The sequence below is a fragment of the Salmo salar genome, chromosome ssa16, assembly GCF_905237065.1.
Source record: "Salmo salar chromosome ssa16, Ssal_v3.1, whole genome shotgun sequence".
Classification (NCBI taxonomy): Eukaryota; Metazoa; Chordata; class Actinopteri; order Salmoniformes; family Salmonidae; genus Salmo; species Salmo salar.
This window is the reverse complement of record NC_059457.1, coordinates 13,852,564-13,874,265: the sequence shown is the minus strand read 5'-3', so window position 1 is coordinate 13,874,265 and position 21,702 is coordinate 13,852,564. Positions and strand designations below refer to the sequence as shown.

Sequence of the window (21,702 nt, the reverse complement as noted above, 5' to 3'; positions counted from 1 at the left end):
GACTAGTCCGCACCAACCAAATTCACTGCAGTAGATTTCTCTGATTTTGTTATTACCCACCCCTCCTCACTACTGTATTGTCATATGGGACTAATCACTCCCCCGCCCCCCTTAGTCCCCAGGCGTTCAGCAGTTATCTGGACGACATCATCAACTACCGCTGGGAGCTGGAGGAGGGGAAGCCCAACCCCCTGCGCCAGGGGCCCTTTGAGGAGCTGACCCCGCGCACACAGGTGGAGCTGCTGCACAGGCTATGTGACTACCGCCTGGACGCCGCAGACGTCTTCGACCTGCTCAAGGTGCTACACACACACACACACACCTTGTACCACAAGCTTGCAGCTGTTTTAAACACCCGTTATTATGACCGTTTCAGAGTTAGCATGGGTAAACGGTTAAAACTGGGGAAACACTCATGTTTTGGTACCTGTAGTTTTGGTGGGACGCTGTTGATGGTGACTGACTTAAAAAAGTGCTGTCTAACCTGACGTAGTGAATTTAGTGGAACTGTAATATGCATCATTAATCCATGGAATGTTTGATCCCAGGGCCTGGATGCGGACAGCCTGCGCGTGGAGCCGCTGGGGCAAGATGGGAGCGGTGCCCTCTACTGGTACTTCTATGGTACCCGCATGTACAAAGAGGAGCCGGTCAAGAGGAAAGCGGAGCAGCTCAGGTAAGTGGGTTGCACCATCGGGCATCGGCTGTGGACGTTGGATGGTTTTGCTTGCCTGTAATTCACAGATACAGAGGTCACAGAATGTGAACGCTATGCTGGTATATAACCAGTCATTTTTGTATCGATTCTCTGATACTTTGTGTATGCATTATATTATGTGTTACTGTGTATATATGCTCTATGGTGTCTGTAAGGCTATGAGATATGTAATATGTAAACAGTAGCACTTCCTACTGCTAATTCTGTTTTCTAACAAAGGACAAAGTGAGCACCAACATAGTAATTACTATGTACCTACTTGCCTGTTAGAGGTTAATCATATGGGTCACTCCAGTAATAGCTACCCTGGTAAAAGGCCTGTGTAATTTAAAGTGTGGGCGGATATTTGTTTTTCACTCTGTTGTCCCTGTAGTGAAGCCCCTGAGATCAAACCAACAGAGAAGAGGAAAAGGGGAAGACCACCAAAGAAGAAAGTGGAGGAGATCCAGCTAAGGTGAAACCAGCAGCAAACTCTGTCTTAGTGGTCTCGCGTTCTCTCCGCTCTCAAACAAAACGTCTCCAGAGACGTTCACCACCTTTATTCCCCAGACCTTGTTCATGCAATGCTTTGGAGTGGATGGTAAATACTGAATGGGCTGTCTTGTTGTTTTTTTTCAGTGAGGTGGAGAGCGACGTGAAGGAGAATGGACTGGAAGGTCTACACTCAGGCACAGGTGAGAAAAAAGGCAGAGCTATCACATCTATCTAGATCGACTCCAACTTCTGATATTGATGCTGACGATTGAGACTTGTTTAAAAAAAAAAAATATATAGAATCAAAGTTTATTGGTCGTGTACATAGATTTGCATATGTTATCACAGGCGCAGCGAAATGCTTATTTTTCTAGCTCCAACAGTGCAGTCATATCTAGTAATACAATGACCATACACACAAAATCCCCTCCCCCTCAGAATGAGCAATATCAGAATGAGCAATGTCAGAGTCCGGAGTATATTGGCCATGATGTTGTCTGTCCGTCCGTCCAGACCGGGAGCGCGGTGCCTGGTCCTTGGTGTGTGACACGGAGGAGCAGTGGGCCAGTCTGGCCGAGAGCATCAGAGACAAAACGTCCCCCCAGGACCGCCACCTCTACCGCATCATCAGCCAGAACTTCCTCCCTGAGATCAGCAGCATGATCGAGCACAAGGTCAGTCAGCTCTCTTCTTAGTCTCCTCCCTCCCCCTCTCAACCCATCAATCTTCATTCAGACACTGACTCAGTCAGCTGATGTGCTCTGTAACGGCATAGTGTCTCAAATGGCTGCCTCCAGGAGGAATTGTGAAATGGAGGCTGTGTGGCGCGGCTGCAGGTGTGTGGAGGCAGACTGGTCTCTGCTTGCCCAGAACACTAGCTTCTAAACCCATCTGAGTCCTGGGCCCAAAGCCGGACTGTCCATTCTCTCTCTCTCATCTGTGGCCCTGTGTGCAGCTTCTGTTGGAGTGACAGTCGAGGCTGGGAGTGCTCATTTGTCGCATGGTTTTTGTTCTGCGGAATGAGTCGCCTCGGAGATTGTGGACACCGTGTTTTAACTGTTCAAACTCTGCCCTTTTTAATACATTGCATACTCGTTTATCTTTTGAGTATACATAGCTAGACAGTAGAGAAGGACCAATATGGATTTTTCTTTTTAGGGCTGATACCAAGGAAGCCGATGGATGATATTTTGGGTCGATATCATTCCATTTTTTAAAATAAAACAATACATTTGACTTTGGTAAAAACAAACTACATAACAACATAATGGTAATAATTGTATTTGAATGGTAAATCTCTTAATAAACTGGGTAAGTTTAAGATGCATAGGCCTACTCGCAATATAGGTGAATGCATATTCAATACGAGTGTGTGCATTGAGTTATTGATATTGTTTTGGCTGATCAGTCTGTGGTGCTACACGTGACAATCTGTTTGCTTTTCATGTGGGACTTATTATCTTACTGATCAACAACATTCGCATAGATTCTTCCCTCCAACATGTCATGCCTGTATGGAAGGGCATCATATAGGCACTGCTGTTAGTTTGAGAATATAAAATAACATCTATTCCATGCCAATGGGTCCAACATAATGATTTGTGATCACAGATGCTTATGAAACTAGTATTTTTAGTCACTTTTCGGGCGGGTTGTAACTTGATCCTACTGCTACTAATTGGATAGAGCGAGGTTGTAACACGGCTCTTTTTCACATCTCGCATATCTCTCCATCGCTGATGTCATTTACTTGCTACTATGAGAACTAGCTCAATGGCAATTCCATTTTCTACAAAGCCATAAGTGTGCATAATATGTAATAAGCAGAAGAAAAAAAAAATGTAAAAATGAAACGATTCACGTTTTGTCTGAATGACTCCAATCTGCCCATAGTTTGAGAAGTGGAAAAACACACGCACGCTGATCTACAGCTTTTTTGGTCCATAACATGAAGAAAGATGCTTAGGGAGCTAAACCTATTGCCAACCTTTTAATTAAACACTTCCTTCTTTCCCTGTTACGACAGTCATCTAATCCAACTATCAATTGTCAATTTACGGATACGATTGTGGCTGGTCAGATCAGCAGATGGCTCGTTGCTGAAAATTGGGCATATTCAAAACGCTAACCAGCTAACGTTAGCTAGCTACGTTGGCCATTAGCTCTTATCTGATATCTTAGTACCATGTTTAGCTACCGAGCTAACACAACAGATGAAAGGGTTAGTTATCGTAGTCTTTGCCAACAGGTCACATAGCGATCTGCTTAGCTAGCTAGCTTGCTTATTAAGTGCATGTCCGGGCACGTCGACACAAGCCTTGTTATGCATTAAAACAAACTGAATGCAGATTCACGTAATTCTGTAGTGATCAACGGGATCTCTCGCGTTAGCCATCCCTGTGATCGGGTCCGATAGAAGCTATAGAAACCCAACACAGCCTGCCTGTCCTTGTGGACTGTGACAGTCAAAAGTTCTTTAGCCATTCTGTCGGCATGGGGTCGTTCTCTAATGGTCATCCGATGGTCATCTGTCCTTCACGGCCCGCATGCCTGCCTGGCTGTTATCTATCTGGACCTGTTCTCAGTGGGAATGTTCAGCAGCTTGGATGCAGGCTCTGGCAGTACAGAGCAGGCATCTGGGATGTGTGTGTGCGCAATCGCAGCGTTATTGTGTGTGTGAGTGCGCCCACAGCCATGGAGTCTCCCAGCTCCTGTCCACAGCCCTGGCTGTCACAGCCATTTCGCGGGGCGCTGACGGGAGGCAGGCACTCACCTTGAGGCGGGATGGAGCCACTTGATTGACGACCTGCTGCACTGCAGGATTGTCGACTTCTTAAGTGGCGACACCAGAGGCAGTCCATCTCCTGTGTGCGATTAAGTGCTGTGGGTAATGCACAGAGCAGAGGCAGGGCAGAGGAGCCCCGGGACACGCCGGTGCAGAGAGACAAGACTTGGGGGGGATGGGAGCTATAGCACATTCAGCACTTTGACAGCCCCTCTGGTGGTGGCCACCACTGGCCCAGTGGAGGAAGAGCAAGGCAGCTATCTAACACGTCCCCATGCTGCTGGCAGGCAGAACTCTACAGAGGGGGAAAGGGCCTCTTGGTGGTGTTCACAGGGCCCGTCCTGACAGGAAGCATTTACATTTGAGTCATTTAGCAGACACTTTTTTTCTGTTTTTTTTTTCTCTCCTGCGTGACATTTAGTTTAGTGCATTCATCTTAAGATAACTAGGTGACAGAACCACATCACAGTCGTAGTAACTACATTTTTCCTCAATAAAGAATATTAAACATAACATAACACCACAGAAACAAAAGGCACAGGAGGTGGTGCAGCCCAGGAGGCAGGCGTCCATCTTGTTTCCCATAACGTCCAACGTACCAGACTCCATTACCCCCATGCTCTTGGAAACAACCATACCTTTTGGACTGCATTCCCTGACATAGATACTGCCTGGCCCAGAGGGTTCTGCTCTGACTGCAGCTTCCTGCTGTTGTTTTTTTTTTATTCTTCTTCCATGTTGTGGTTTGTATTCTGCAACCAATTCTGATGCTCATATTAAGTATTTAACTTTCTTACTAATTGCTACATCATAGACTATAGTCTATTTCATGAAGTGGCAATGCTGTGGTCAGTTTGCAAATACAAGCACACACACGTTACCGCCCGCTCCCCCAGCTTTTAGTGGAAATCGTTACGTGTGGTTATTGTCACAGGGAGCATGGAGGGATTTGTTTGGTTAGTCAATGACCCACTAGGAGAGGGGTAGCAGGGTGGGTGGGATTTAAAGGGGGGTAGTCGGGGGAGGAGGAGCAGAGCTTGGATCACCCCTTCTCTCCTCACAGCTCTGCTGGAAGACCACAGAGGATTCCCTGGGGCCTGCTTGGGTATTAGCTCCCGTGGATGCGTTACTTGATCAAAGCGACTGTGATTTGTTTTGTGTGTGAATAACAAAACCACTTTGTTTTTTTTTATCTTGATTCTTTTGCCTCTGCAGGTGAATGAGCAGAAGCAGAGGCTGCTGGACCCCACCCCAGTATGCAGCTCTTACCGGCTCTCTGAGAAACGCATGAGCCAAGAGGAGGAGGTGAGACCAGCTGTGCATGTGTAATTTATCGTTCTTAGTGTATGTCCCGTCTCCTGTGAGACCCAGTGGACTGATGGTTTCCTGTTTGTGTCCAGGACACGCTGCAGGCCATAGCCAACAGGGAGCAGCAGAAACAGAGGGATGAGGACATGGACAGGCAGGCCCTGCTGATGGAGCAGAGACGAGAAGAGGAGATGCTGCTGCAGGAGGAGCGCCAGAGAGAGGAGCTGGAGAGACTCCAAGCTGTGGAGGGTGAGTAGTGGAGCTGGGTTAGGGGGCAGGGTGGGGCTCAGGGTGGATTCTGAAAGACGGCCAACCCTGCACACACCTCTGCATTTGTATTGCCTGTACCGTTGAATGATCTATTGCCCTGGTTGTGAATTATATATTGCAATATATTACACGTATTGGGCTGCGAGTGAGTGGGAATATATAGCCCTTTGAATCACAGGAGTCCTTCTGATGTCACCTGTCAAGGGTTAATTAACTGGTGAAGGACCCTCATTAATGTATAATAGATGAACAGTGGGACCGGGCTGGGCTGCCTGGTCTCTGGTGGATCAGAGCAGTTGGAATCCACCCTCCAACATATTTTAATCTGCACAGCAGGCGGACGGCAGCCCGCAGCCTTTCATGTTGAGAGATAAAGTGTTCCTTTCTGTTCTCGCTTTTTTTTAAATCAGCTAAGCCTGCTAAAGGATGGTCAATGAATCACTCATCTTCTCTGAACTCCTTCAGTCTCTCATGTTGTTCGGCCTGGTTTTTATTGACTCTGTGCACCAGCAGGCGGCCGGATGGCCAACAGGTGCCCTTGAAACTGTAGTAAAGTACAATCCCTTATGCTGCTGCTGTTGTGTGTAATTAATTGTGGTTCCTGTGTTCTGCTGTTTCCCTCAGAGCGAGCGCGGCGGCGGAAACTGCGTGAGGAGAAGGCCTGGTTGATATCCCAGGGGAAGGACCTGCCCCCCGAACTGCTGCACCTGGAGCCCCACTCACCCATCCAACGCTCCCGCAGGACAAAAGAGTTGTAAGAGCCACACACTACTACTCGACACTAGAGTACTGATAATTTATGGACAGGGAATTTTGATTATTTTCTTAAATATTCTTGTTTTTCCAATCAACAAACAAAACACATTCCACATTCACAGATGTGGCAGACATAAGTAATATAATAAATGGCATGTTAGCTATTTCAGCTTTAGCTGAGACAACGAGCAAATCATTTGTTTTACAGCACCTTACGTGGTGTGTGTGTGTGTGTGTGTGTGTGTCCAATTTGAAATATAGTTCAGTACTACAAATACCTAGGTGTCTGGTTAGACTGTAAACTCTCCTTCCAGACTCACATTAAGCTTCTCCAATCCAAAATTAAATCTAGAATCGGCTTCCTATTTCGCAACAAAGCATCCTTCACTCATGCTGCCAAACACCCTCGTAAAACTGACCATCCTACCGATCCTCGACTTCGGCGATGTCATTTACAAAATAGCCTCCAACACTCTACTCAGCAAATTGGATGTAGTTATCACAGTGTCATCCGTTTTGTCACCAAAGACACATATACTACCCACCACTGCGACCTGTATGATCTCGTTGGCTGGCCCTCGCTTCATACTCGTCGCCAAACCCACTGGCTCCAGGTCATCTACAGTCTCTGCTAGGTAAAGCCCCGCCTTATCTCAGCTCACTGGTCACCATAGCAGCACCCACCCGTAGCATGCGCTCCAGCAGGTATATCTCACTGGTCACCCCCAAAGCCAACACTTCCCTTGGCCGCCTTTCCTTCCAGTTCTCTGCTGCCAATGACTGGAACGAACTGCAAAAATCTCTGAAGCTCGAGACTCTTACCTCCCTCACTAGCTTTAACCTGTTGAGGACAGACGTTCCGCCTGCGGAACCCCTAGCCAACAGCCAATGGCATCGCACGGCGCGAAATACAAAACCAACTAAAAAACCACAATTCATTTTTCTCAAACAATCAACTATTTTACACCATTTTAAAGATGAGACTCTCGTTAATCTAACCACATTGTCCGATTTCAAAAAGGCTTTACAGCGAAAGCAAAACATTAGATTATGTTAGGAGAGTACATAGACACAAATAATCACACAGCCATTTTCCAAGCAAGCATATATGTCACATAAACCCAAACCACAGCTAAATGCAGCACTAATCTTTGATCTTCATCAGATGACACTCCTAGGACATTATGTTATACAATACATGCATGTTTTGTTCAATCAAGTTCATATTTATATCAAAAACCAGCTTTTTACATTCGCATGTGATGTTCAGAACTAGCATACCCACCGAAAACTTCCGGTGAATTTACTAAATTACTCATGATAAACGTTGACAAAATACATAACAATTATTTTAAGAATTATAGATGCAGAACTCCTTTATGCAATCGCTATGTCCGGTTTTAAAATGGCTTTTCGGCGAAAGCACATTTTGCAATATTCTGAGTACATAGCTCGGCCATCACGGCTAGCTATTTTGACATCCGCCAACTTCGGGGTCACCTAAACTCAGAATTACTATTAGAAAAATTGGATTACCTTTGCTGTTCTTCGTCAGAATGCACTCCCAGGACTTCAACAACAAATGTTGTTTTGGTTACAAATAATCCATAGTTATATCCAAATACCTCCGTTTTGTTCATGCGTTCAGGTCACTATTTGAAGGGTAACGCGCGAGCGCATTTCGTGACAAAAGATTTCAAAATATTCCATTACCGTACTTAGAAGCATGTCAAACGCTGTTTAAAATCAATTTTTATGCAATTTTTCGCGTAAAATAGCGATAATATTCCAACCGGGCAACATTGTATTCATTCAAAGACTGAAAGAAAAACATGGCGAGTTCTCGTGACTGCGCATCTCCAGTCTCACTGTCCCCAGGCTGACCACTTACAAACTCTGCTCCTATACTTTGCTCAGAGACAGCAAACACCCCATTCCACTTTCTGGCGGCTTTAGAGAGCCAATGGAAGCCTTAGAAAGTGTCACGTTACAGCACAGATGCTGTAATGTCGATAGAGATGCAACAGAAGGACAACAAATTGTCAGACAATTTGTATGGAATCTTCTCAGGTTTTGGCCTGCCATATGAGTTCTGTTATACTCACAGACACCATTCAAACAGTTTTAGAAACTTTAGAGTGTTTTCTATCCAAATCTACTAATTATATGCATATTCTAGTTTCTGGGCAGGAGTAGAAACCAGATTAAATCGGGTCCGTTTTTTTATCCGGTTGTGAAAATACTGCCCCCTATCCCAAAGAAGTTAAGCACCAGCTGTCAGAGCAGCTCATAGATCACTGCATCTGTACATAGATCATCTGTAAATAGCCCATCCAATCTACCTCATCCCCATACTGTATTTATTTATTTATCTTGCTCCTTTGCACCCCAGTATTTCAACTTGCACATTCATCTTCTGCACATCCTACCATTCCAGTGTTTAATTGCTGTATTGTAATTACTTTGCCACCATGGCCTATTTATTGCCTCACCTCTCTTATTCTACCTCATTTGCACATGCTGTATATAGATTTTTCTACTGTATTATTGATTGTATGTTTGTTTATTCCATGTGTAACTCTGTTGTATGTGTCGAACTGCTTTGCTTTATCTTGGCCAGGTCGCAGTTGTAAATGAGAACTTGTTCTCAACTAGCCTACCTGGTTAAATAAAGGTGAAATAAATAAATTGGAGACCAGAGTCTATCAAACTTGGGCTGTCTCTTGCGGAGGTCATAAGTGATCTTTTCAAGAGGAAGAAAGTCAACAATCTGGTCAATTCACATTTTAAATGTAAGAGAATAATTAGAAGCCTACTGTAGGATAATGTTTTTTTAGGAAAGTATATGATGGTCATAAACAAATTTTCCCTGTCTGGATCAAGAACAAAGTCCCGCTGGGCATTAAGAAGATGGACACAGGGTCATATCAAACTGTACATCTGTTTTCTGTGCAGCAGTATGTATAGATTACCAGATTTTGGCAATCTCTCTTCAGCTCAAATACATCCATATAGAGGTACATCTTTTACAATCAGGAGAAATGGCTGTATTCATTAAAAGGAGTCTCGCTGGGGTGTAATAAAATTACGTGTCTAATTTGAAGATAACAACAACAAAAATGGATCTTGGCACATTGAATTCACTGCATAGCTCTTAGAAGGATTTCAGAGTAGTTGGGTTCTGATGAAACAGGCTGGAAAAAGTCCTGATCCCTAGAGGATGCCAAAGATGAAAGTTGGCATCACTTGGGGCTTTTGGCAAGTCTGGGTTGTACACTATAGGCGAGTGAGAGCATATCTGGGAGGAAATACCAAGGTATTTCTTAGTCATTCCATCTTAGTAGGGTGGTATAAATCACAAGGGTTTTGGGTATGTTGCCCACTTCACTAAAGTTATTAATGAATATAATTGAGCTTAGGGGCAATAAACCACAGGATTGGGCCTCTATCTGAATCCACGTTGAGTCTTGTCTGTTTGTGATCCATGTTAGGATGTTGAGGATTAGGGCAGACCAGTAGTACAATTGAAGGTGAAGACCACCCTTAGATTCAGGTTTTGATAGAATGGAGAACTTGATCCTAGGTTTTTTTATTGCCCAATATATATTTGGTGAAGCTTTAGTTGGTTGTTTAAAAAAATAGAGAAGGGACTGGGCATCTGAATTATGAGCGTCTGAAATAAATAGTTCAATCTAGGGAGGATGTTCATACGGTTAACATTGAATCTTCCGACTAAGCTAATTGGGAGGGAGATCCAGGTTTGGAGATCTGACGTTACAAAGATTCCAAGGTATGGAAACATCTGTGTCTTACATTGGAATGGACAGAGTGTCTTCATAGAGCGGTCAGTGTAAGAATGAGGGGGCAAACAATGGACTTGTTCAAATGTACCTTATATCCTGAACTTGCTGTACTGATCAATTGTCTAAAATGGGAGGGATTTCTCAGGGTTGAATATGTAGAGCAAGGCAACATCCGCGTAGTGTGAAATCTTGTGCTGAAGGCCACCTGCAGAAACCCCCATAATACTTGGCTTGCTCCTTATCAACTCTGCCCCAACAAGTAGAGCAGGGGGGACAGAGAGCGTCCCTTGTCTTGTGCCACATCCCAAAGGGAGTCTGTCAGAGTTCAGACCGTTAGTTGACACCATGGCATTTGGATGAGAATATAGGGACCTAATCCATTTAATAAAGTTTGGGTCCATATTGAACTTTTCTAAGACTGAGAACAGAAAACTCCGCTCCTTCCTGTCGAATGCCTTCTCAGCATCCAGTGAAGCCAGCAGGACAGGGGTCTTCTGTGTGTTTACAAGATCAATAATATCAAAAAGACGGCGAATGTTATCAGGAGAATACCTGTCTCTAATAAATCCAGTCCGCTTTTATTATTTTGTGAAGAAGAGTGTTTAGTCTTTTGGCCAGCAATTTGGTAATTATTTTGTAGTCTAAATCCAACAAGCTTCTGGTCCGGAAGGACAATTAGGATAGAGGCGCCTTGTCTTTTATAGCAGCACTGTAATGTGGGCTGTGTACATAGTCTGGGAGAGCTCCATTTTTGCAAAAATCATCCAGCATTGGCATGAAAATAGGGCTAAGCTGGGGCCAAAAAGCTTTGTAGAAGTCTCTGGGAAATCCATCTGGGCCTAGGGACTTGTTAGGTGGCATGGAGATAATTGCCTGTAGGACGACCTCGGGAATGAAGGGGGTTGATCTTCTTAGTCGGTCTCTGATCGTTTTGGTTGCGAGATTCCCTCTAGGAAGGAATAGAGTTCTGCATCTGTATGTTTTCTCTCAGAAGTATATCATTTGCGGTAAAAGTTACATTTATCTTATTTGGATCATATGTGACTGTCATCTGCTGTTTGGGTGGCCATGCTTGTACTCTCTGACTTTTTTTTTTTTTCAGTTGGTATGCAATCAATCTGCTATACTTATTGCCTTACTCATGGTGTTTGTTTAGTAAAGATCACTTTTTTTAAATAGTTTAGTTTGGCTTTGGCTGCTTTAAGTTGACTCCAGGAGGTGCTGTCTGGAGATTGTTTATGTACTTTTTCGCAGCGTTAAATCTCCCTCTCAACATCTAACCTGTGTTTCCGTTGCTTTTTTTCTTAGAGGAAGCATATGGAATTAGTTGACCTCTTAGTGTGGCTTTGGCAGAGTCCCACATTGTGGCCAGAGGAACAGGAGAGTCTTTGTTGTCTTGTGTGTAGTTGTCTAGCCATGTAGTGACCAAATGTATGGAATGCTTTGTTTGATAACATGGAGGTGTTGAATTTCCAGTTCTTTTGACCTCGGGATGTTTTTACAGAGGTCAAAGCGGAGGCGGACAAAGGCGTGATCTGAAAGCGCTATGGGTCCGATTGGACAAGTGGCAGAATTTATGAAAATCTTTGGGATAAAAATGTAATCTAAATGAGAGTAGGTGTTATCGACATTGAATTAGTATGTATAATCCATATAATAGCTATTAGTCTCTCTCTCCACATATCTATCAGTCCCATCTCTTTAGTAAGAGTTTTTTGCCGGTCTGGGGTTTGTGGTGGGGACTTGAGATGATTTCTTCAGAGTTGAGTTGAAGGTACAATTAAAATCAGCCAGCCAACACTCCAAAGGAAACAATGCTCATTGAACAGGGATATCATTTTCAACATGAAAGCAGGAGTATCTGTGTTAGGGGCATATCTATTTAAGATAGCAATTGGTTGCCCATACAGTGACACAGTTATTAGAATAAATGAGTGAATTTGTTTGAACATTTTGTCAATCTTTTATTGCAGCTATGAAATTGATGATGATTATACGGCGTTGTACAAAGGTAATGTATATGCCCTGTCATCTATGCAATCATCACTGTATAATGTCTGCATGTGTAAAGCATATTGACCTGCACATTTTTCTGGACAGTGAGCCAGGAGATTTCCTCTGTTCTGACTCCAACTGCCTTGGTCCTCCTCTCTTTTTGCTCTCCCCACAGTGTTGGAGGCCCTGAGAGCCCACAAAGATGCCTGGCCCTTCTTGGAGCCTGTGGATGAATCCTATGCCCCCAACTATAATGCGGTCATTCGGGTGAGCTCACAGTGAAAAGGATGGCTCCAAACTGTCAAATGATGGTTAGCTGCCTCAGTTAGAGTTTTTGAAGTTGTAATTTGAGGTTGTCAATTCCACAAGTAGTCATTTATGTTTGCCCTGATTTTTCCTCAGACTCCGATGGACCTGTCCACCATCGAGACTAAGCTGAATGAAGGGGAGTATATTGCCAAGGAAGAGTTTGTGTCTGACATGAAGCTCATGTTCGAAAACTGCATTGAGTACAATGGGGAAGACAGCGGTAAACACACACCTCTTCATTTTGATCTAAAACCTCATTATTTTTTTTGTCAAATTTATATAATGTCCCAAAAATGCCTCTAGCATGTGCAAATGGTTTTTGGGTTGACTTTGGACTTGATTTATGAATATGAGAGATCAATTTGACTAAGTGCACGTGGTGGAGAGAATGGCTGCGTTGGGGGAGAGCTCTAATGTGGCTCTGTGTGACAGTGATGAATGGGGAGTGATTGAGCTGTGCATCAGGCCCTGCAGTGTCCTGCCCGCTTGCCAGAGAGACATTCTAGCCCCTAGTTAAGCGCCCTGTCTGGAGCCATCCATCCGTCTGAATGCACTCCCAAGGGAGAGGCACGGGGGCTAGGGGTCAACCACACCAAGGCCCTCTGAACAGGTCAACCTGCCGGCCAACGCTGGGGTCAATATCGCCTGGCCCCACGACAGACGAGTGCGTGTCTGTGTGCATGGCATGCAGATAATACTCTGGTGCCTGTGTTTTTCTTCAGAGTACAGCATCATGGCAGAATCCCTGGAACGTTGTTTCAGCCGGGCGCTACTCAAGCACTTCCCGTCGGAGGATGGCGACACGGACGAGGAGTTCCACGTGAGCGGCGAGGACCGTGAGAGAGACCGGAAGGAGAAAAGGCGAAGCAAAGGCAACAAACAGGCAGGGCCAGAAAGCTTGATCCGAGCCACCGAGCAGGCCTCACGCAAACGGACACATCCAGGGGGCAAGGGCAGCACCCCAACGGAGGAGAATAAGCCAGCACAGCCACCCCCTCCCCCCCACTGGGCCAATGGACCCCCACACCCCCATGGCATGCCTCATGGACAACCCCATCATGGGAACCTTTACCACCCAGCACAGCAGGTAGCTGGCCATGCATGTCAAAAACAATATTTCACATAGGAGAAAGTATATTTTACTGCTTTAGTAGGAGTTGGTAATGAATGAAGAGAAAGCATCAAGGGTTTCCCCCCTTTTACAGAGGAGTTAAAAGGTAGTTCTAGATGAAGACAAATGAATGCATTACATTTTAGACATGAGATGTTGAACTGTCATCCATTCTGCAGCAGCACCAGCGCCCCCCTAATCCCCACGGCCCACACATGTACGGCCAGAGGATGGACCCCAGCTACGCCTACCCTGGACAGGGACACATGCCCCGGCCTGGGGATCCAAATGCTCACCACATGCCTCAACATTACAACATGCAGGTGAGATCAGCTAAGAAAACATTCGAAGGAGGTTTCACATATTTAATTCGGAGCTATCCAGTATCTGCTGAACTCACACAATGTGCTCCGACTGAACAATGTTTTGTGTGTTTCTGATCTGTCGGTTGATTTTATATTTGCTGCTATGCACATACTAATAGATGTTGTATTCCAGCCACACATGGGGGATGGACACCACGTTGGCCATAGATACCAAATGGGGCCTGATGGCCATCCTCTTCAGCCACAGCACCACCGGCAGCAGCACCCCTACATGGGTCCCACCCATGGCCCCTCACTGGGCCCCCGTCCCGTGGCCCTCCAGTCTGGGGGCCTCTGCACACCCATGCCCGACAGCAGCATGTACTTGTCTCGCCAGCGCACCAACGGCCACCCCCTACACCCTGGAGGGAACTGCTACCCTGGGCCTGACGTCCCACCACGACACAACTACCCAGCCTTCCATCCAGGCATGGGCATGCCTCCTAACATGTGGTCAGGGATGAACCACCAAGGCCAGGAGAGGCCCAGCGGACCTGGGAAACAAGTGCAAAATATGGCTAACCACCAGCAGCTCTCTTATAACCACAGAGGTCCACGTCCCATGGGCCCCAAACCCTGGCCAGAGCAGCATGGGGGGCCCGGAGGGTACCCCTCTCATCCCAATGGCCAGTACAGGATTTCCACTGGCATCACCAGCTCCCCGGGACCCATGACCCTGCGGACCCCCATGCCTCATCAGGACTCCAGGCAGTGTCTCGCCTCCATGCTGGAGAGCCCAGAGATGATTGCCCTGCAGCAGCTGTCTGCCTCCTCCACTGGACTCCCTGCTGGCTCCTCTCACCAGGACATGGGCAACTTTCAGCAGCAGCCCCCACAGGGTGTTGGCAGCGCCCCAACTCACCCCTCGCAGTACCACCCTCCCCCTGAAATTCAGCTGCTGCGTCCTGCCAGAGACAATGGCCCGGACAGCCAGGCTGCCCATCACGCAGATTTGAAGCCCAAAGGTAGGAATGACCTTCTCTGCTTTAGAGCTCTACCTCGCTAAGCTTTATGAAAATGTACCTTTTTTACAACATTTTCATTCAGAACTTTTCTGTAATTCAGTCTATATTTCATAAGCAAACCCCTCAACTCTGTGCCATGCGATAATTATTATTTTTCACAGTAAGTGATGAATTAAATATTGACCAGTTTAACCTGTTGGGTCTAGGGGGCAGCATTTGCACGTCTGGATAAAAAAAATGTACCCGATTTAATCTGGTTACTAATCCTACCCAGTAACTAGAATATGCATATACTTATTATATATGGATAGAAAACACTCTAAAGTTTCCAAAACTGTTTGAATGGTGTCTGTGAGTATAACAGAACTCATTTGGCAGGCAAAACCCTGAGACATTTTCTGACAGGAAGTGGATACCTGATGTGTTGTATTGACTTTAAAGCTATCCCATTGAAAGACACAGGGGTTTAGGAATATTTTGGCACTTCCTATTGCTTCCACTAGATGTCACCAGCCTTTACAAAGTGTTTTGAGTCTTCTGGAGGGAGATCTGACCGAACAAGAGCCATGGAACGGTGATGTCCCATTAGACACCTGGCGCGCTACTTCATGTTGGGTACCCTCGTTCCAATACGTTATAAAAGGCTATGCATTCGTCCACCTTGAATATTATTCATGTTCTGGTTAAAAAGGCCCTAATGATTTATGCTATACAACGTTTGACATGTTTGAACGAACGGAAATATATTTTTCCCCTCGTTCATGACGAGAAGTCCGGCTGGCTTACATCATGTGCTAACGAGACGGAGATTTTTGGACATAAATGATGAGCTTTTTTGAACAAAACTACATTCGTTATGGACCTGTGATACCTGGAAGTGACATCTGATGAAGAGAATCAAAGGTAATGGATTATTTACATAGTATTTTCGATTTTAGATCTCCCCAACATGACGTCTAGTCTGTATCGCAACGCGTATTTTTCTGGGCACAGTGCTCAGATTATTGCAAAGTGTGATTTCCCAGTAAGGTTATTTTTAAATCTGGCAAGTTGATTGCGTTCAAAAGATGTAAATCTATAATTCTTTAAATGACAATATAATATTTTAACAATGTTTTCTAATTTTAATTATTTAATTTCTGACGCTGACTTGACTGCCGGTTATTGGAGGGAAACGATTTCCTCAACATCAATGCCATAGTAAAACGCTGTTTTTGTATATAAATATGAACTTGATAGAACTAAAAATGCATGCATTGTCTAACATAATGTCCTAGGAGTGTCATCTGATGGAGATTGTAAAAGGTTAGTGTATCATTTTAGCTGGTTTTATGGTTTTGGTGACCCTGTCTTTGACTTGACAAAACATTACACACAACTCTTGTAAATGTACTGTCCTAACATACTCTAAATTTATGCTTTCGCCGTAAAACCTTTTTGAAATCGTAAAACGTGGTTAGATTAAGGAGATGTTTATCTTTCAAATGGTGTAACATAGTTGTATTTTTGAAAAATTTGAATTTTGACATTTATTTGGATTCAAATTTGCCGCTCTTGAAATGCACCTGCTGTTGATGGAGTGCACCACAGGTGGCACGCTAGCGTCCCACCTAGCCCCAAGAGGTTAATGGAGTGTCTCGTGACTTGCTTTGAGAGATGATATGTCATCACACTGCAGCAGTGTTCATTTTAGATTTAGTCTAGTCATTTAGACTAAAGTAATATTAAAGATGCACTATGCAGAAATCCCTCCTCCATTTGCTGGTTGCAAAAATGTGAATAGTTCGCCTAATTTCAGTTTGACAAAACAAGCAAGGATAGTGTAAAGAATCAATCAATCAATCAAATGTATTCATGAAGCCCTTTTTACATCAGCCGATGTCACAAAGTGCTATTAGTGCTAGGTTCCAGCCTAAAACCCCAAACACCAAGCAATGCGGTGGCTAGGAAAAACTCCCTAGAAAGGCAAGAAACCTAGAGGAACCAGGCTCTGAGGGGTGGCCAGTCCTCTTCTGGCTGTGCCGGGTTGAGATTATAACAGTACATGGCCAAGATGTTCAAACGTTCGTAGATGACCAGCAGGGTATAATCATCATCATCATCAGTGGGTTTAGAGTGTGCAACAGGTCAGCACCATTTTTGTAATTTGAATAATGATTTAGTCTAGTTGTGAAAATAATGAAAACAGTAGGACATTTTAGTCAACTATAAATTCCCTTTCATTTTAGTCGCATCACATTTGTATTGCCTCATTAACCTGTAGTAAACATAAATCACTGACTTGTATACATTGCTTTGTCTAACATATTTTTCTGCATGACATTCTATTTTATGATTGTATTCCCAACAGCTAAATTAGCAGTGAGAACACTTTACTCTGCGCCAGGTTAAAAATCACACCCCTTGACAGGGCTCCAGACTAACATTTTCCCCTGGTGGCACTAACTTTTTCCATTTTTGGCACCAGCCCATGATTTGGTGGCACCATATTTTTCCACAGCATCAAACAACAGAAAATGCATGATTCAAGATATTTTTATCTGCAAACGAACCCAATGATTGTCATGAATTGTGGGTTGACAATAAGGTATTGTTATATTTTACTGTTAAAGTAGGGCTCCAGAAAGTTCGTAATTGTATTGTTCAATAGAGTTGTGGCTACATCTTTACGTGCACTTTATCATAGGACCATTTATTTTGGGGCTAATTCACCACATGAGGAAGTGAGAACTCAAAACTCATTAGCCAGATCGCTAATGCTAAATATAATACCCACTGTTAGTAGTCCTGTATTAAGCTAACAGTACATTTAATGTCCTAAAAAAACTTTGGAGTTGTAGCCTTCTACCTTATGCACGCACAATGGCTATTGCGCAGTTTGCGGTTCATATCTTAAAGCCATATCAGATATCTTGGTTGTAAAATAGTTGATATTGAGCTCAGTATTAAGAGATGACAAATACAAATCATACCCACAGAAAGCTGAGAACAACAGTAGTTGCTTCAAAGCTATGCATTTCCCACAATTTGTTTTTGAAATGTTATATAATCGGAAGCCTTTTCTTCCCTAAGAGCACATCAAGTGGCTCACTCATCACAGCAGCAGGTCCCAGCGAAACAGGCCTAGGGGCTGGGCAGACACTCATTACAGGAATCATGAGGATAATGCACTTTACTGTTTTAACAGACAAAAATTTGGATGTTTTACAACTTTGGAGTGGGGTGATCATGTAGACCTAATGAATGTTCAGCTCGCACTGACGCAACTAATTAAAAATGTAACTCGCACAGCCAAGTCAAAGGGTCGCAAAAGGCAACTAAATGGTAGCAGTCTGGAGCCCTGCCCCTTCACATATTGTAGCTGTATTGTAGGCCTAATCAAAGTTCTGTTTGATAGGTTGCAGCAAACTAACTAGCTAGCATTATCAATCTGTTATTACCTGATTGTGTGTGTATATATAAACTCAGAAAAAACAAACGTCCCTTTTTCAGGACCCTGACTTTCAAAGATAATTCGTAAATCCAAATAAGGGTTTAAACACAGTTTCCCGTGCTTGTTCAATGAACCATAAACGATTAACGAACATGCACCTGTGGAACAGTCGTTAAGGCAATTAAGGTCACAGTTATGAAAACTTAGGCCACTAAAGAGGCCTTTCTACTGACTCAGAAAAACACCAAAAGAAAGATGCCCAGGGTCCCTGCTCATCTGCCTGAACGTGCCTTAGGCATGCTGCAAGGAGGCATGAGGACTGCAGATGTGGTCAGGGCAAACAATTGCTATGTCCGTACTGTGAGAGACGCCTAAGACAGCGCTACAGGACGGACAGCTGATTGTCCTCGCAGTGGCAGACCACGTGTAACAACACCTGCACAGGATCGGTACATCCGAACATCACACCTGCGGGACAGGTACAGGATGGCAACAACAACTGCCCGAGTTACACCAGGAACGCACAATCCCTCCATCAGTGCTCAGACTGTCCGCAATAGGCTGAGAGAGGCTGGACTGAGGGCTTGTAGGCCTGTTGTAAGGCAGGTCCTCACCAGACATCACCATCAACAGCGTCGCCGATGGGCACAAACCCACCGTCGCTGGACCAGACAGGACTGGCAAAAAGTGCTCTTCACTGACGAGTTGCGGTTTTGTCTCACCAGGGGTGATGGTCGGATTTGCGTTTATCGTCGAAGGAATGAGCGTTACACCGAGGCCTGTACTCTGGAGCGGGATCAATTTGGAGGTGGAGGGTCTGTCATGGTCTGGGGCGGTGTGTCACAGCATCATCGGGCTGAGCTTGTCATTGCAGGCAATCTCAACGCTGTGCATTACAGGGAAGACATTCTCCCCCCTCATGTGGTACCCTTCCTGCAGGCTCATCCTGACATGACCCTCCAGCATAACAATGCCATTAGCCATACTGCTCGCTCTGTGCGTGATTTCCTGCAAGACACGGGTGTCAGTGTTCTGCCATGGCCAGAGAAGAGCCTGGATCTCAATCCCATTGCGCACGTCTGGGACCTGTTGGATCGGAGGGTGAGGACTAGGGCCATTCCCCCCCAGAAATGTCCGGGAACTTGCAGGTGCCTTGGTGGAAGAGTGGGGTAACATCTCACAGCAAGAACTGGCAAATCTGGTGCAGTCCATGAGGAAGAGATGCACTGCAGTACTTAATGCAGCTGGTGGCCACACCAGATATTGACTCTTACTTTTGATTTTGACCCACCTTTGTTCAGAGACACATTATTCCATTTGTTAGTCACACGTCTGTGGAACTTGTTCAGTTTGTCTGTTGTTGAGTCTTATGTTCATACAAATGTTAAGTTTGCTGAAAATTAACGCAGTTGACAGTGAGGACTTTACTTTTTTTGCTGAGTTTATATATTGGAATGATGCGCTTTCAGTTATCTCTTGAGGTTGGTATTATTTTTCTCCCGTGGAAACGTTGCATTCGATATTGTTTGAATCAACATAAGTAAAGTGTCTCCAAACGTTGCCCCGTTTTCTACCAGAAGGTTGTACCACCAGGAGAGTAGCCATGGTGTGCGCCTAATTTCCGTCAATCAGTGTCCATGTAAACAAACTCAATGATGTGTTGCCGCCAGATTGGAGAGCGGTTGCCAAGCCGCAGGTTTACCAGGTCTAGCTAGAATTTCCATACGATTACCACTCAAAACCCGCCCACAAGGCCTGAAAAATATTCCTAAAATGTTTTGCCGCAACAAGACCGGGGTTGCCACATTTGTCATTATGAAGACCCCTATTGGATAATCTAAATACAACTGGTAAAATTGCTTTACCTTGTTCTCTGAATTACTGCCTTTTATTGGTTCATCACACCAAATGATTTCATCTGAACTATAGAAGTGATCATAGTGAATGGTTAAGACATTTTATTTTTCTTCAGGAAACATTATTGTGAAATCAAATTTTATTAGTCAACAGGTGTTGTATTCGTGAAATGCTTACTTACGAGCCCCTAACCATCAATGTAGTTAAAAAAATATGAATAAGCAATAAAAGTAACAAGTAATTAAAGAGTAGCAGTAAAATAACAATAGCGAGACTATATACAGGGGGGCACCGGTACAGAATCAATGTGCGTGGGCACCGGTTAGTTGAGGTAATATGTACTTGTAGGTAGAGTTATTTACAGTGACTATGCATAGATGATAAAAATAGAGAGTAGCAGTGGTGTGGGGGGGGGGAATGCAAATAGTCTGGGTGGCCATTTGATTACATGTTCAGGAGTCTTATGGCTTGGGGGTAGAAGGTGTTTAGAAGCCTCTTGGACCTGGACTTGGCGCTCCGGTACCGCTTGTGGTGCGGTAGCAGAGAGAACAGTCTATGACTAGGGTGGCTGGAGTCTTTGACAATTTTTAGGGCCTTCCTCTGACATCGCCTGGTATAGAGGTCCTGGATGGCAGGAAGCTTGGCCCCAGTGATGCACTGGGCCGTACGCACTACCCTCTGTAGTGCCTTGCGGTCGGAGGCCTAGCAGTTGCCATACCAGGCAGTGATGCAACCAGTCAGGATGCTCTCGATGGTGCAGCTGTAGAACCTTTTCATGATCTGAGGACCGATGCCAAATCTTTTCAGCCTCCTGAGGGGAAATAGGTTTTGTCGTGCCCTCTTCACGACTGTCTTGGTGTGCTTGGACCCTGATAGTTTGTTGGTGACGTGGACACCAAGGAACTTGAAGCTCTCAACCTGCTCCACTACAGCCCCGTCTGAGAATGGGGGCGTGCTCGGTCCTCCTTTTTCCTGTAGTCCACAATCATCTCCTTTGTCTTGATCACGTTGAGGGAGAGGTTGTTGTCCTGTCACCACACCGTCAGGTCTCTTACCTCCTCTCTATAGGCTGTCTTGTCGGTGATCAGGCCTACCACTGTTGTTATCGGCAAACTTAATGATGGTGTTGGAGTTGTGCAAGGCCGTGCAGTCATGAGTGAACAGGGAGTATAGGAGGGGACTGGGCATGCATGCCTGAGGGGTCCCTGTGTTGAGAATCAGCGTGGTGGATGTGTTGTTACCTACCCTTAACACCTGGGGTGGCCCGTAAGGAAGTCCAGGATCCAGTTGCAGAGGGAGGTGTTTTGTCCCAGGGTCCTTAGCTAATTGATGAGCTTTGAGGGCACTATGGTGTTGGATGCTGAGCTGTACAGTTATGGCCAAAAGTTTTCAGAATGACACAAATATTCATATTCACAGTCTGCTGCCTCAGTGTCTTTAGATATTTTTGTCAGATGTTACTATGGAATTCGGAAGTATAATTACAAGCATTTCATAAGTGTCAAAGGCTTTTATTGACAATTGCATAAAGTTGATGCAAAGAGTCAATATTT

At 44.8% G+C, this 21,702-nt stretch overlaps 1 protein-coding gene across 1 annotated transcript in view; it reads left to right on the top strand.

Moving 5' to 3' along the window:
- LOC106573190 (cat eye syndrome critical region protein 2 homolog) overlaps window positions 1–21,702 on the top strand; it is a 67,940-nt gene that overhangs the window by 34,627 nt on the left and 11,611 nt on the right. The window contains 14 exon segments of the mRNA XM_014147966.2: window positions 116–299; window positions 549–676; window positions 1,092–1,172; window positions 1,337–1,392; window positions 1,706–1,866; window positions 5,193–5,282; window positions 5,378–5,534; window positions 6,180–6,309; window positions 12,088–12,125; window positions 12,285–12,376; window positions 12,512–12,638; window positions 13,141–13,505; window positions 13,709–13,852; window positions 14,028–14,859. Coding sequence (XP_014003441.2) covers window positions 116–299; window positions 549–676; window positions 1,092–1,172; window positions 1,337–1,392; window positions 1,706–1,866; window positions 5,193–5,282; window positions 5,378–5,534; window positions 6,180–6,309; window positions 12,088–12,125; window positions 12,285–12,376; window positions 12,512–12,638; window positions 13,141–13,505; window positions 13,709–13,852; window positions 14,028–14,859 — 2,585 coding nt within the window.